Below are 17770 nucleotides of genomic sequence, written 5' to 3'. Positions count from 1 at the left end.
AGATGGATTCCTTGACCTGTAGTTAGAGATGAAGTATAACATGCAGATAGACAATTATCAATTATGGTGGGCTGTAAGATTTTTAGTTTTGTTTGAACCAGCCAATGAAAGACTTGATTATTTGATTAAGTGAATTTGATGTAGTAGGACATCACAGTTAGGACAGCAATTAATTCCAAACTGAACTGAAAAGAGAAAAAATCATCAGAATATAGATCACATAATTGCCAGGTTAAACTGAGGATTCGACAAAACTTCCTTACTACTGTAAATCTTAAAACACATCTGCCCTATGAAACATGAAATATGAAGTGTAGTGATAAAAGATAAAGTGCATTTGGTATATGATCAATGTTTTTTGTCGTTACTCCATGCTGATTTGATGTTTGCCTGAGTTCAGAGCTCCTACCGGGTTAATAGGCTGCTCAGACACCACCCTCCCTTCCTGTGTTTACCTTGGACCCTTACCCCTATTACAGCGGCCTGCTCAATGGAACCTTGAGACAAAATTCTTTCAAGAATCTCCAGTGGGAGTACATTTCAATCAGCTTTCTACAGAGGTTAAGCCCTTTCTCCTCAGAGTGCCTCTCCTGCTGCTTCCTCTAAGAGAGCAGAGTCAGAGCAGGCCTGTTATGGCTGACGTCGTACAGAGCTGCTAAAACAGCCAGTGGGAGATCTTCCTGAGAGAAGTGGAGAAGTACATCCTGTAGGCGTCTTCCCAAATGGCAGGAAAAGTGGGGCCTCTCTGATCTTCCTCCAGCTGCCCTTTCTCATACTTTCCTCACATGCATTCTCTTGGTTTTGTTTTATCCGTGAAGAAACCAGTTAATTCAGGACAAATTTGAGCTATGGTGAACTAGGGCTATTATTTTGGATTAACGCAAGAGAGCATGTTTGGGCACATATCCGTGTTGGGATACAGGAATCTCACGGAATAGAAATGCTATAGGCTTGCAATGTGGGCTGGTGCATTCAGGGTAGACTCCCTATTGAGTTACCCATGGCACACAAATCCGGCTGCCTTATTAGAACCGAATGAGCTTAAACACTGTCTATTTCTTCACTTTATTTTCCCACACCCACCCCCCCCAACCCAGTACACAGTGTTGATAGTGCCTTGTTTCACCAGCACCCCAGGTCGCCGCTGACCTCTGCACTATGCCAGCTGTCCGTCTTTGCTCTGACTGACAACTCAGTGGTGCAATCTTAGGGCCAACTTTGTGTTACCCTGGGAGGAAAAATTAGATGTTTCCACAGTTTCTCATAAGCGCAATCTAATTTCCCAACAATGAACATTCTCTCTCCGTGACAGCCTAATGCGATTACAATGCCATTTACTGTAGCTTCATTTTGTTCCCTTTCTCGCCTGTGCAAATCTAAGTCTGGCGAGGAATGTGTGAGAACTGTGTACATATCCGTGTCACGTGCAGTTAATAGCCTAGTGGTAATGAGAAAAACTGCTGGAGTTTGTAAAACCAATAACGCCATTGTACACCCAAATCTTCCGACTCCGCACAAACAAGCATTTTTCTTAATGAAACTCTTGTATTGAAATCCCAAAAGAACTCTGCTCTCTGGAACATGCTGGTTTTAGGCTGTGGATTTAATATCGAGGACATGAACAAGGTGAAATGTGAGAGGAGATCGAGGTCAGCCCACCTGCCTTCTGCTCAGAAACTGATGTCACCTTGCTGCCCGGAACATCCGTGCTCTGTGTTATGGCAGGTTTAACAGAAAGCAAATAGCAAATCCATCCCTCTGGCAGACTGCACATAATAGACAGATAGAATCTGCTATGGCAATGCACGTCTCAGTGAGATAATGTCCAGTATGAGCAAAAGCACCAGGCCATACCTGGCCCTGCGGTCATACACCAAGACAGCCAATAGACAAGACGAGGTAAAATTGCTTTTTTTCTAACAACGTCATTGCTTTTCTATGGACAGATTGGAACTATTGTACCCAGGTTGTTGGGTTTATATCCTTTCTTGCTGCCCTCAAAGTTCACTCAAATTCAACACTGACCTAGCCCATAGCTTTAAAATGCAACCATTTAGATAGACCATTGTATACGATGTGTCAAGACACGACTTATTTTATACAGTAATATCAGATTTTTTCCACGGCTTGAAGCAGTGCCTCCAGGCATACTAATTTTTGTACCTACCTCCTGCAAGAATTTAACTTGCGGAAATAAATGTAGCATACAATCAAAATACATTTAATGTACTAATTAGGCATTAAGGGCCCTGTTTGTACCTCAAATGAGCTGTAAAGGTACAGTGTATTCACAAGAAATGTACCTTTACTTTTGTCATTAAAGTTTTCGTGTGCGAGTGCTCCTACAGGGGCATGTTTTATATTCACGGAAAAGCCATCCATCATTACTGTAAAATGATATTTTAGGTACTAAAATTGCTTTGAGGATGGGTATAACTTGTGCACTTGCATGTTTGTATGGAAGAAAATGAGCTCAGGCTAGCTCGATGAGTGTTCGCCGTCTCTTGTTTACTTCATTACACGATTAATAGCCTGTTGTGGCGTTAGCATGAAAGACAGAAGTGGCTAAACTGAACATGATTACTGCACTGTCAATTTCTCTCTGTACGTCCCTGAATGAAGGCCCTCGCAACTCCTGGTGTTTCATATGGCATTGGTCCAGAATCATTACCCACCCACATTCAAAGATAATTAGTGCCAACTGCTCTTCTGTGTATGAGTGTGTGTGAGAGAACGAGAAGAATATGCTTAGCTCCTGTATGTGTGTTTAGGAATGCAGATGTGTGATCAATTAAGAGTTCAATGTTTTTATTAGCTTGCATATGCACTGCCTGTTGGTGTGTAGGTGTTCTGTCAGTAGAATGATGCTATTATAGCTGAAAGCTTTACCTAACATTATGTTTCTAGGTAACAGCCATGAAAAAGGAGAAACAGTCTTTAACATTTTAGCCTGTATGCATTTAGACAGACATTAGTACCTACATACGCATAAGATGTGATACATGTCCACAACACCTCATTAAGGGCTGCCTGAGTATAGCCAGGTACCATTTATATCGCTTCCTTATCTCAAGATTAGCTTAGCTATCAGTCTAAACACTTTTTCTGCCAAAACAACGCTGTGATATTGTAAATAATAATAAATGCTGCATGACTCAAAGGTATGAAAAAGGTGTTGCGTGATAAAAGACACTTTAAACTTGTCTTGAAAGCTATTAAGAAAAGTCAGAAAATAAGGCACACGTGTGATAGTATATTTAAAAATGATGGAAACTGTGTTTTTGTTTGTTAGCGAGGAATAGCACTTTGGCTAGCCTGAGGTTTTTTATTTCCTCACTGAATAAATTACATTGCTTATAAAAACAACAAACAGGCTAAGATAAACACTCCACCCACAACACCTCCAGCATGCCACCACCATCAAAACTGGGATCTTTCAGGCTGTACTTGTTGCTCGTGAAGGCCCAAAACTTTACTTTACTAACTTTAATTTCATTTAAAATTGCTCACCTGTATATGAGAGTATAAGGTATTTAGTTTCAAGTAAATTTAATTTTCAAGGCTTTTTATTTTCCACTAAATTAGTAATAGTTTCATACATGAAATAGAATAAATTAGGGCATAAATAACTTGTTGCACTTCTGACTCATTAAACTTGACTCATTTGGGACAATTCTAACTACTGTTCACATTAAATGTAGTGTACTCCTATGCAAATACACATATGGTGTGTTTTTTTTTTTTTTTACGCGCGGGGGGGGGGGGGGGCGCTATTGGTAAGATGATGGCAACTCATGAGATGATGCCTGTGGTGGAATTGGCCAGAGAGTAACAATTCTAAAAATTTGCAGAAAATAATCATCCTAACTACCATTTTTAGCCACAAGCCAACTATCAATTTAATTACAAACACAATCAGGTTCACAATCAGCCTGTGTCATCTGCCATTGAACTCAGCATGCTAATTAGCCTAGTCAAACAGCAAAATGTTACAAAAGGCTCCTGAGCATAATGAGCTAATTATTTTGTAACACAATTACTGCCACAGTAAGGGGGGAAATGATTGTCCGTGATAACGATGAACATGCATTAATGCGTCAAATACAGTATTAAAATATGTGCATAGCTGTGGGCAGACTCGATCGGTGCAGCTGCAATTTTAAGTGGAGTGGAAATATTAGCAGAATTTCAGCTAACGCATGAGTATTTTGGTCATTGGGTCTATACGGTTCATTTACTTTTCTGAAAACAGGAGTGAGAAACGTACAAAACAACTAAAGCCAAAATGATAAAAACATCGCAAAACAAAAAGGGTTCAGGTTAAAAACCTCTAACATATCCTTAAAATAAAAGAGGAAGAATAAAGACAGAAAAGCAGCCTCTGGTGGGTATAGTGGGAATCAAAGACGCATTTATGACCAGATTTCCGGGTGGTGTGGGGGCCCCTAGGAAGAAAGGAAGCTGCTAGTTGTGATAGCAGGAAAAATAGGGAAACAGGGCAGAGAATCGGAGGCGTCTCAAGCTGACTGCACTCGGGAAAAAAACAAACAAACATAAGGAAGCCATAGGCTTAAGGAGCAGGAAACCAGGAGATGGACGAGTGCTAGCCGTTGATTAGCAGCTCAGTGGAGCTGAGCAGATAAGAGCACAGCTAGTCTGCTAAACAGAAGATGATGTTTACCACTGTTACCACAGTATTATGGTCCAAAACCAAGCTGTTATAATCACTGATACAAGCCTGATACTGAGGAAGCCATGCACATTGTTCTGCAGTTCCTGCCCTGGCAGGATGGCTGCTAAACCTTAGAAGACTTCCTCAGTGATCGTGCCCTGCATGATTTTATTCCCGATCTCTGATTGGAGCTCTGCCATGGTGGTCCTTGCAGTCAAAGCAATTAAAAAAAAAAATCGAAATCACGCAGGGGTCCATTACATTCACAGGCATAAACAAAGGCCACCAGAAGAGTCGCTGTGCTGCTGATGAGGCACGGAAAGGCTGGCGGCTGGAGGACCGGCAGAGGACCGTGGGCAGCAGCTGCTTACAATTTACTCAATTGTGGCAAAACAAATGCTACTGATGCAGACACTCCATCATCCTCAACCCACATCAAGCCTGATAGCGCACTGCCTGCTTTCAGAGCTTTCTTTTTTTTTCCCCCTTATTTTTATTTTGCTCAGTGTTGCAGGGTCTGTCATCCATACAGCAGTGACAGAAGAGGATTTAGGGAGCTTAAGTCATTCACAAATATAGCAATGTAAGCCCTAAAGCTCCTGAGTAGCAGGGAGTTTCATGAACATCTTAGGGAGCAAGTACACTAAATCTGCTGCAGTGCTAGTATGATGGCTGTTCCCTTATAGCTGTTGTGATTCTTTTTAGGGTATGGATTTTGTCTTACTCTTCTTCCTGGAACAATCTTGACCAACCCCTAGGGGCACTTTCGCATACTATGAGCCTTTGAGGTGGGAGTTATCAACCCTGATGTTTTTAGCTTTGTTGGATTTGTGTAAAAAAACAAAAGCAAACAACAAAATGAGCCAAAAATTGACATTTCCTCTAGAATACAGACTAACATTTATTAAACTACCCTTAAACTACCTCTTCTCTTAGTCACCACCTACTGTACCATCACTTGATCTAAAATACATCAAGAGCCTTTAGACACAGCCCAGACTAGTCCAACCCAGTGGCGAGTGTAATTAATCACAGCTTTTGTCATAGGTCCACATACACACACACGACAGTCCAACATGTGCTTCACTGTATAACGCCACATCAAAAAAATCCAGCAGCAATTGATTTTTTTTTTAAGCTGTCAGTCTCCCTAGTGCTTTATATATCATGTTCACAGTGTGGTGGCTGAACAGATTATTATTTCTGGGACAAATTCCCTAAAGGACGCTGTTCCATTAAATGGAGGAAAACTCAAGCATGAGGCTGAGAAGAACGAAGAAAACAAAAATCTTGATTTAATTCAAAGATGCAAACCCGATAGACCTCGCCAAACGAAATCTAGGAGGCTTTCCTTGTGTAATGCGTACGAACTTTCTTCAGAAAAGAAACATATGGAAATAAATGAAGTTGTGGAATGTGACAAATTTGTATTTGATTGACTTGGTGCATTGAGTGTAGACACAGAGAGCTGCCGGGAAGCGCATTCTCTCTCTTTCTGTACTGAAGTAGAGATTCGGAAGAGTTCTGGGCTGCAGGCCAGAGCACCGATTTCCAGTGCCCATGGTGGAGAGCGCCACAGGCAAGGCAGGCTTCTTTGATAATGGGCTCCAGATGTTTCATTGACAAGGCCAGCCTCATTGTCACTGCCGGGCCTGGGTGCTCTCTCCACGGAGGCCTGCACTGGCCCTATTGTTTCGATTCAATTATGCTCCATTAGCAAAAGTGGCTTGATAACCAAATTCATTCGGTTTGTGTGGTATAATAGCGGGTTGCAAGTCCTCTACACATACGGGAAAGCAATTGATATTGTCTTCTTATTGTGTGTGAAAAATTAATAGGGATTTGTGCTGTTGTGAAAAAAAGCACTGAGTGCAAACAATGCTTGAGTGCATTCTTGTGGCTGAAGATGGCTGTGGAAATTAATGTAGCAGGTATTCAAGCTTTTTTAACCTTAAGTGTGACATAAGACACCACCCGATATAGACACTGGTAATTAACAGGTAAAAAACATGAGGATTTCAAAAAATAAGTGGAAAAAGTGTCACACAGATTTAAATCCAATTAGATCTGCATATTAGACTTGGCACAGGTTTGACACCGGATGCCCTTCCTGAGGCAACACTCCCATTATACCTGCTTGGTACCGGTACTGAGAGTTACCTCAAAGGCAAAAACTGACCGCTGCGAAAACAACTGATCAATTTAATACTTTCTTATAAAAGCCACTAACCACTCAAACTAGCAACACTGCAGCACCTTCACAGACTTTACCTTTTCCCCAATTCAGATAATTAGGCACATTTCTATCACTGCCTGTTTTAAATCTAAGGCTTTTTGCACAGAACTGGGAGCTGAATGAAGACTTACCTCTCTCTCTCCAAACGCATCCTTTGCATCTCCTCTTCTGTGGCCTGCATATCATCCATTTTGTTCTTGCTTGAGCCTTTGCGCTCCATCTTGTCCCCCATTCTCTCGTCTTTGCGGTGTTTGCCAAACCTGAAAGAGGGACACAGAAAACAAAAATGCATTAAGATGTGACAGAGATGCCATATGCACAGTTCATGATCTAAACAAACGGACCTGGGAAGCTGTATAACTTATAAAGAAAGGATCTGAACATGAGTAAATACAACTATAAGTGTAAAGTTCAGACATCCTTTAAATGTCTTTAAATGTTTCAATTGAAAACTTGTCAGGTGGAGGATCAAGCAAGCAGCCAAGCAGTAGCCTGGAGAGTTAGCAATGGTGCTTTATGTTATCACTCTTAACTAGCGCCATGAGACATACGCTTTGAACTTAATCATATAAATCTCTGTCCAATCATCTTTAAACTCTCTGTTTTCACTGTTGAACATTTTACATAAGCCAAGGTGTCACTTCCAAAACACTGTGAAAACTCTTTCCTTTCTCAGTGAGCTGTTGTCATTTAACAGCTAAATATAATGGTTAGCACGTTTGCCTCACACCTCCAGGATCGGGGGTTTGATTTCCGCCTCCACCTGGTGTGTGTGGAGTTTGCATGTTCTCCCTGTGCCTCGGGGGTTTCCTCTGGGTACTCCGGTTTCCTCCCCCGGAAAATTGTCCGTAGTGTGTGAGTGTGTGAGTGAATGAGAGTGTGTGTGTCCTGTGATGATGCTGCCTCAATGCCCGATGACGCCTGAGATAGGCACAGGCTCCCCGTGACCCGAGAATAGTTCAGATAAGCGGTAGAAAATGAATGAATGAATGAATGAATGAATGAATGAATGTGTGTGCTTGTATAAGGACCTTGCTTCAGAAGCCAAACTGGGTTGTGTTTATTTACTACGGACAGATTTTCTAACACTGATCGTTTACGCTACAGTATTCACTACAAGTGTATGGTTCGACTTGCTGAAATATTTTACAGGCTTCATATCCGGACTGCAGTCCTCTATTTTAAGACCGCTGTGCTGAAGAACCGTTTACAACTTTGGGCCAGATGTAATATTTTCTGTTTTAATAGACATGATGCAGAGCTTTGCAAAAGTATTTACACCCTTTGAACATCACATTTTGTAGTGTAGTGTTACAGCCTGGACTCAAATGCAAATAACTGGAATTATAAATCATAACTTCATATAAAAATTACAGATCAAATAAAAATTATAATACATTATTTAAAAAAAATATATCTAAAATCAAAAAATAAAAACATACATGAGAAAGTCTTGTATGGCATCAAAAAAAAAATTGAGAATTATTGTTTGATTTTTTTTTTTGTGTATGTTCTTGCCTTAGTTAATGCATGTGTGCTATGGTCATTAAACCCCAAACAAACACATCTCAATGCACTAAAACTCTTTTCCTGACTGATTGGAATCTTAATCACTGTTTCTTCCTGAGTCCTTGGTCTCAGGTCAGGATGTGGTATAGACTGGCTACTCACTCAGAGTAACACTATTGGATGTTGGCTTTCAGGCCAAAGTCATTATCCAAGGATGGCCCTTTGGCCGGCCACACACACACACACACACACACACACACACACACACACACACACACACACACACACACACACACACACACACACACACACACATACATTAAGAGAGTCATTTAGTCATCCACTGCTGTTTTAGGACTTCCCAGTGATGTCATTTCCTCCAAGATGTTCCCACATTGATGGCAGCTGAGGCACTAAAGAACTGCAGGACAGGTAGCACAGGAAACAATGAATGTGTTCAGGCTTAATACCATCACCAGAGTCCTCTCAATTGTAGCCAGTGTTGAAAGAGCACTATGGATTTTGTCTGTTGTGTTTATACGGTATGTGTGCCTTGGAGTGCATGTTTTTTTGGATTTGAATGAATCTCATTTAGAGATTGGAGGGATTATTGACAGCTATAATGAAATCTATGTTCAGACAAGGCAATAACAGAACACACATGGTTTTGCAAAGTGGGAGTATGAATTGGTAAACTCAATAAATGTAATCATTCTTATCGATCCTGAAGCTTTCCTATGACACTCTGGAATTGCGGATGGCAAGAATGCACTTTAATTATAAAAATCTGATTTAATCACCAACAGAAATCTATTTCTATTTCCATCCAAATAAAGTAGCAATACCGTATAGTTATGCCTGAGAGCATAAAATGCTCTCAGGCATAACTATACATTATAGCTACTTCTTAGGATGGAAATGCCCCTTTTTCAAGCCAAGCTGCTTCCTAACCACTATAACCTAGTTTTCCCTCACTCTTTAATAATCATTCCAATGGGTTTGGGGAGATGGCCGGAATGTAAACTTTCCATCCAAACTTGATAGAATTACTTCAGAGAAAAAAAATGACTTGAATATATTCAGGAAACAGGAAACCCTATCCCCAAAATATGGCTGTTGGTTTACTTCATATTACTGGCAAACCAACTAGCTAAATGACTTCCCCCTTGGCTCTGCTGCTGAATGAGGGTGGTCTCGATCAGGCCGAGAGGACGACGGCTGATTCTCTCTGCTTATGTAAGAAAACTGAAGCCTAACCTGCAGATTTCCTCTTATAGAAGCTCTACATTACCTGATTAATTAATCAACAAATGGCTTTGGTCAGGCTGTAGAAGTTCACCACGTGAATACTAATAACGACAGCCCGATCTATCACCACATTCAGTGACAGCTTCCTGCCATACTTCCCAGCGACTTTTACATTAACTCTGATTCACTGCATCCTCCTTTACACCATCTGACTCCTCCACCCACCCTGTCTTTCTCTTCAGACGCAGATGTTGCACGTTTTTTTTATTATCCCGAATAAGTCAGTGAGATGAACGACTTTCAAAATTCTTATATCACCCAGACTCAGACTTTAGAACTTGCGGATAATGGATAAACAAATTGAAAGTTACTTTCTTTACTACAGGCAATGAAGGGAAATGGAATTGTTGATTTATAATTTATGGTTGTTTATAACTAATTGTTTAACCCTTGCTGTGATATCCTAAGAGACCAGACATCAATTTACAGGTGAAATAAAGCGAGACAGAATCCATCTTCAATGAGCATGTCTGGGGCTTTTTTCATCTGCTCATGGCTTCAGACTTTAATTGGCATTACCAAACAGAGTGTATCTGATGAACAACCAGCCTGAGGTATATCGACAATGGATGGCTCTTTGTGACCCCTGACTCTCTGTCATCATTCCTTTCATGTCAGCAAAACCTCAGGAACTCTACAGTTCCCTCCACAAAGCACACACACACACACACACACACTTGAATAACCAAATCAGAACAAGCACACACATCTATTTCACATACTAGTGAGGTTAACATGCACCAAGCACAAAGCTTAACTTAAAGGCAGGGTCTCCGATTTTTGAGAAATGCTCCAGAAAAATGAGTCGGGCTGATGATAAACAAAAATCAAAACAAACGTGTAGCCAATGAGCAGAAAGGGGCGGGGCTTGTCCATATGCGGCGGAGAGAGTGTTCAGTGCGCATTTGTGACATTAGCAGAAAGTGGTTTTAACATTGACATGGAGGATAAAAACAAAGAAAGAAAACGAAGAAAGGCTTACGATAAGGTAAAAAGTAGGACGTGTTAATATAGGATCAACTTTCCAGCGCTGGAGAGAACTGAAGGAGCAGGAAGTTGGCCACATATTCACAGGTTGGAGTTTCCCGAGTCAATAACTCCTGAGCTAAACGCTGTTACTACACAAATAACACCTCTTTTCTATCGTAGTAATGTAGAGAGGCAGCTACAACCGCGTTTTGTGTAGTAACAGCGTTTAGCTCAGGAGTTATTGACTCGGGAAACTCAACTTTACTTAAGACGCCGAGGCGCTTTTTCCCTTCTCGATAGGTGAGTAACGTTGGTTTTGCTTTGTTACACAGAACTAATATATGCCTTTGTCCTTTACATGATTATGCTTGTGTGTCATTTTTGCTTGTTTGTTTATCTGCAATCGTATTGTTCTTCCCTTCAGCTATGATAAAGACACATTTCTTTCCAGTAGTTGCCTGGGGTACGTATGTATGTTTGGGCAGAGCTATCGATACAGGGGTGGGGCCCATTTGGGTTAGGGGCGTGTTTGTTTTGGTGATTTCAAATGTCGACATTGGCTTTCAAACATCTGAGACCCTGCCTTTAAGTAACTACTTAGCTAAATTTATAGCACAAATTCTTCAACGTCTTTTTATTTATCTGTATTCTTGCACATGACACATGCAATTTGCTTTAGTGTCGTCACGTTCATTTTGTTTCTCCAGTGAGATTTGAATTGAATCTAACGGATTGCAATGTTGGCATGTCATCCTCATGGAATGACTTAGGACTTGTGCAGAATCATTTTAAAACTGGACTTAATCTTATTATCGAACTGTAAGAGAAGAGAATTGTTTCAGAATGATGCATTTCCTGTGTTATGTCCTGTGTTTCTGTGTTGCTTGTGGTAACTAAGGCTGTACTCATGTCCGACTTACTCTAGTTCAAGACCAAAAGATTAGCTGAGAAGGAGAGTCTTAAGAGGTTTGAGTTAAACCAAAAATGAAAACCATCGAATCCTTTTGAAACAAACGTTTTACTTTAACTAGTTGGTATAATTTATGCACCGATCCAAAATGAGTTAGTTATTTTCTCTAAAAGAAAGACTTCTCGTCAATCTTGCATCTCAAACACACAAACACAACCAGACCAAGACTATTTAGCGAGACTAGCCTTCAACACCTACAGTATATAAGTCCAAATACAAATCCCAATAACAGAATGTAGAATAGTGGTCAGTATTGTGCTGCATATTTGGCCAGGTTTCACTTAGTAAGGGAAACTTAAAGAACAAATGTGATGACCTTTGATAGATAGAATAAAAATAAAAACAATTCCATGAATGATCTGGAATGAGCACTAAAGCTATGCAAATTAAATAAACTATATCATCAGGTGCCAACAATGCCATCGCCTTTTGTTTCTCACTTGAATAAGCTATAGTCACTGAGGTTGGCTTTATCTTCTCTCTCGGTTGCCAGGCTATGACACACACACTGGTCTGGTACAGTGGTTGCTTTCTCTCTCTCTCTCTCTCTCTCTCTCTCTCTCTCTCTCTCTCTCTCTCTCTCTCTCTCTCACACTCATTCTCTGTCTCTGTGTGTGTGTGTGTGTGTGTGTGTGTGTGTGTGTGTGTGTGTGTGTGTGTGTGTGTGTGTGTGTGTGTGTGTGTGTGTGTGAGTGGCTCATTGGCAAGTCAGTAAGACAGCAGCCACCTGAAAGAGAGAGAATAACTCCTGGACACAATAGAGAACAAGAGACGCTTACACAAGTCATGTGGTCATGTAAACCCTAAATTCTGTCTGAACAAAGTTTACATATGAACATGTGCAAAACAGATGCAACATATTCAAAAGTCTCCCACAGCTTGTTTTCTAGAGTGGCTGAGTGTAAAAGTTTGCATCTCCATGGTTTATGAATGAAACTACACAACTGAGAGGAGCACACATGGCCTCTTCTCAGGGCACGGAAATGTTTTACTGCAGAACAAGTGGTTTCTGTAAAGAAAAGAAAAAATAAATTTTGATTTGCAGTGATCCTTCCTGCTAGGATTCTACCAAACACATCACTCATTAATAAATGATGTAATTATGTGGCAGTTCCAAAGAAAATTTCATCAGTCAACAGAATACAAGCTCCTGCTTACCATTTTAGCCTCATCAAGAAAATGACATAGTAAATATTCAAATTAAAAAACATAGGAAGTGAATATTCTTCTCCTCATGGTCAAGCGATGCCACATGGACTACATTTACATACGGGAACATTAGAGGACAGTAAAGACATTTATAACACATTTCGTCATTTTGTACTAAGCCCAGTTTTTCCTATTAAAAGTGGTTTTCATTTTAATATTTAACCGTCTGACAGAACTAGTAAAGATTAAGGAAAAAACTTGAAGGTCAAAAGATTAAATAATAATTGTTAAATAAACAAACAAACAAACAAACAAATAAATAAATCCGGTTTTAAATCACTGTCATGAGCTCTGTATTCAAAATATCGGAGTGTGTTGGAGAGGCCCTCGGGGGACAGCATGTCTCTTCACGTCTCCTCAGGTAGCCCTTAATATCCCATTCACACACCCTGCCATTCAGTTCATCGTAAAGTACAGTGTGTGGCAGCCTCCAGTGCTCAAAAACACAGTTTAATGGGCCATCACTGAGCATCACACCCTTCAGCCATACTGACAGCCAGCACTAATGAATACCAAAACATCGACTGGCTTCAAAACAACAGCCTGAGGAAGAGGTGACAGGTTTAGTCGTCTTGGACTCTCACACACAACAACCGCTCTCTGACAGAAACATTCAAACACATACTTGGGTCTGAAATATACGGAGGCATTCATGCATCAGCATACGCAAATGATATTCGGCTGCAGCAGCCTATGGTTTAAATGATGGCTGCCGTTGGGGAGGAGACAATTACACTCTAATGCCCAGCAAAATGGCAGCACTCCCAAAGGACTACGCTGTTATACATGTGCCGTATCCGAAATGCAAGGTCTTCAATCACCGGCATGTCGCCATCAAGGCTAACATATCACACACAAAGCAGTGCACTGCAAAAGTCTGTGTACACTTATGACATTCACTGCTGCACACGTGCATGCTAATGCTGTGTAAAATAACCTTTACGCTTTACACATGCTGCTAAGAGCTAAAGAATCCGCTATGGGTCAAAATTGCTCTGAGACCTTGGGCTTTAAAGTTCTTTTTTTTCCATGTCTGTAACAGTTGATAGCCAGTATATCAAATGGGCGTGACCTCAAAGACCTACTCCATCAAATTGCTTAAGGACCTGTTATTGACCTGCCATACTGTTTTATTTAACAAGTTCAACATTCAATATTTTACATCAACATACATCATCGTGCGGCGAAGCGGTTTACGACGGTTCTCTCGACGTGCCATATTTTATCTGCAATGATTTATGGGCTACTAATGTAGTGCACGTCTGCGACAGACAGACATTAGCGAGCATCTAAAGACAGCGCAGATCTGTGAGTGTGTGTTGTTATCAACTCCCTCAGCCATGCAGACCAACCCCAGACACACTACAACAGGATATTGCTCTATTATGCAAAGGCCCAATTAAAGCAATTAGGATTTACAATGGTTTAAATTGGGGGAGTGTTCAGGGGGAACATAATGCCAGTGCGATAAGCATTCGGCGGGAGCTCTGAAAGCTAGGGGGTGTGTGTCTGTGTGTTCACACGAGGCTAGACCAGATGACTAATGCTTATTTACTCGGTTCCTTCCTGCAGAAAATGGCCAAGGCTGTTATACACAGAGAGTTTAGTGCTCAACTGTTTAAGAAGACTGAACATAGTGGATAGACTGCAGCACATTTACAGGAAGTTTGATGAAGCAATGAACAGATTTCACAATAGATACTGCAACAAGAGAATACATTTAATAATGGAGCAGGTCATTAGCGTCTGCAGTGTTGGCGATTTGAAGTTCTGAACGGTGTACTGAGAATGAACCACAAACCACCTGTTTATGGTGTATGTGAAAGCAATCAGCCTACAAAGATACATTAGAAGTGAATTGCAGCTGCTAACTCAGAAGGGAAACCAACAAACATGGCTAAGAACTAACCAGGAATCAATCACATCCGACTGCTGCAATTACACAAGTGTATACACTGTGTGTTCACTAGAACCCTAGAGAATTCCTCTATTTTTGCACGATGTACTGTATATTATACAGAACACACACTGGTCCGCACTGTTTCCTGTATCTGTCCCGTAGTGTTTCGTCTTGTCTGTTTGCTCTGTCTTTTGTCTCTTTTGTCCCCCGTTAGAGTCTAACTGTTAAGTAAGCGTTTCATTTGTGAAATAACATTTTAGTCTGTTTCTTACAGAATTTCAGAATGTAACTCATCCTCTATACAAGTCCCAGTGTAAAGTGTTATTACTGTATAGGACTATAAGAATGAGTGCATTAATATAAATATTTAAATATAAAGGCTGCCCAGAGCCACTTTTGAAGAAAATGAATTAATTGATGTCATCTTAGAAATCAACAGCATCGTAGGCCAACAGCTTATTTCTTACCTGAGACCAGTGTAATGGATGGTAATGGTTAAAGAAAAAAAATTCAACCTGTTTTTTTTTTCCCCGTGTGTGTGTGTGTGTGTGTGTGTGTGTGTGTGTGTGTGTGTGTGTGTTTGAGAGAGAAGCTTTAAGTCTATGTGCTCCGGTTTCCATATTATGCAGCAGAGCGAGGCAGCAGCCCAGACAGCAGCATGTAACTTTAATAACATCTTGTTAGAAGAGGAGAGAAGAACGAGAGGAAACATCAGATCTGTCCTGCACCCCCCTTCTCATTCTCTCTCTCCATACTGAGCAGTGTTTTTTTCCCTCCAGGGCAGTGGGAGCAAAAAAAAAAAAAGGGGGAGAGGAAAAAGAAAGGGGGTCAAAAGAAAAAGAAAAAAAAAAATAGCCATCTTGGAGAAATACAGTACGATGTAATATGGCACATGAGTAAGAGAAAGCAGGGAGGAGAAGCTAAGTAAGCTGTAAGCAGCTCTCTGGATTATTGCTGCTGTTTCTAAGCCTTTTATTTCCAGTTAGCCTTTGTTAACGAGAATATCATTACGCACTTGAGTTACGATACTAACGTTGTTGCCCTGGCGACGGCCTTGGCCACTCTTGCTGATGTTATGACCCACTAGCTGCATTTAGGCCTCTCTCCCTGTGGAGCTCATTATCTGGTACTCGCAACGTCACTCCTGCGTTCGGCTGTCAATTCTGGCTTTACACAGAAACATGGCCGGACGTGGAGAAAGACGGATGAACCCGTGATGTAACGCTCCGCTGCTGTCGTGTAGCGTGAGGCCTCACCGCAGTTTACTGCTTCTCACATGAGGCATCGAAGCAATTCAGTCTCTGGATGATGTTTTATTTTTGCAGAAGTGAAATGGTTTTCCATTCCTTTTAGCTGTGGAGAGGAGACACCCAACCGGAGTCTTGCAGCGGTAATAACACAAAAAATGAAATGGCAAATGAAAAGCTGGAGGAGAGAAAGACAGTGGGGGGTCCTCCCAGCTGAGATGGAGTGTGTGTGTGTGTGAGATGAATACATCCATGGCATTACTGGCATTATAGAATGGGCTTCTGATGGGATTCATAGGCCAAACTGAGTGTGCGCCCTATAACACACACAAATACATGATATAGTTCTGCCAACATGAGCTGCCACACACACACACACACACACACACACACACACACACACACACACACAAACACACAGCTCAAATTCCAAGTTCACATAATATATGCTACATTTACAACTAAATATATGGACAGATAGAGCTTACATACTTCATGACACAAACCTAATAACTCTCTCACACACACTGACCCACACACACACTCCCCTTCACCTGAAAAGTCTCTTAGCTTTTCATATTTCATCTTCTTCATAAAGACCTGAACATAGAACCATCGGTGTCTCTTCTCACCATCCTGAGCCAAAAGCCGGTCGAGTCAGAACTCTGAAGCCCAAGGTCAACACAGCAAAAAACTGAATAGAAAAGTGGAATCAGTTATGAGCAAAGAGCACCAAGTCTCCTGTTCTTCCAAAGCTATGAATACATGATGAGTTGGTCATTAGCATTCCTCTTCTGTACTTTCAGAACTTCAGAGCCCAGAGAAATCCTCTGCGTATCTGTGCTTACGTCTGTCAGCGTGATGCTCGTCTACACACTCATCGACCACTTTAACGGGAACACTATTTATTTTACGATTTAATCAGCCAATTGTGTGGGAGCAGCACAATGCATAAGATCGTGCAGATACAGGTCGGAAGCTTTAGCTAATTTTCACCTTAAACAGCAGAATGGGGGAAATGTAGGCTCAGTTACAGGAGAGTTTACATGGAATTGTAAAAAGAAAAACATCTAGTGAGCTATAGTAGCAACACCTTGTTAATGAGAGAAGAACATAAAAAAACGCTCTTTATAACAGTGGCATCTCAGGACACACAACAAGTCAATCCTTTATCCTATGTAAGCATCAGGTGTCTGTTATTGGCTGACAGAAACGGAATCTCATAAAGTCTTCTGCTGCCATGCACCTTAAAGGCAGGGTCTCCGATTTTTGAAAGACAATGTTGACATTTGAAATCACCAAAACAAACATGCCCCTAACCCAAATGGGTCCCACCCCTGTATTGATAGCTCCGCCCACACATACATACGTAACCCAGACAAATAATGGAAAGAAATGTGTCTTTATCATAGCTGAAGGGAAGAACAATACGATTGCAGATAAACAAACAAGCAAAAATGACACACAACCATAATCATGTAAAGGACAAAGGCATATATTAGTTCTGTGTAACAAAGCAAAACCAACGTTACTCACCTATCGAGAAGGAAAAAAGCGCCTCGGCGTCTTAAGTAAAGTCAGACACATATTCACAGATTGGAGTTTCCCGAGTCAATAACTCTTGAGCTAAACGCTGTTACTACACAAAACGCGGTTGTAGCTGCCTCTCTACATTACTACGATAGAAAAGAGGTGTTATTTGTGTAGTAACAGCGTTTAGCTCAGGAGTTATTGACTCGGGAAACTCCAA

At 41.0% G+C, this 17770-nt stretch overlaps 1 protein-coding gene across 4 annotated transcripts in view; it reads right to left on the bottom strand.

The window, feature by feature from the left end:
- The window catches only part of pard3aa (par-3 family cell polarity regulator alpha, a), a 409979-nt gene that overhangs the window by 90597 nt on the left and 301612 nt on the right, over positions 1-17770 (bottom strand). For all 4 annotated transcript variants that reach the window (XM_027149211.2, XM_027149213.2, XM_027149212.2 and 1 more), the window contains one exon: positions 7040-7168. In XM_027149211.2, coding sequence (XP_027005012.1) covers positions 7040-7168 — 129 coding nt within the window. The remainder of the gene's footprint in view (positions 1-7039; positions 7169-17770) is intronic.

The sequence above is a fragment of the Tachysurus fulvidraco genome, chromosome 3 (genome assembly GCF_022655615.1).
Source record: "Tachysurus fulvidraco isolate hzauxx_2018 chromosome 3, HZAU_PFXX_2.0, whole genome shotgun sequence".
Taxonomy (NCBI): domain Eukaryota; kingdom Metazoa; phylum Chordata; class Actinopteri; order Siluriformes; family Bagridae; genus Tachysurus; species Tachysurus fulvidraco.
The sequence above is the reverse complement of the archived record's forward strand: the minus strand, read 5'-3'. Positions and strand labels throughout refer to the sequence as shown.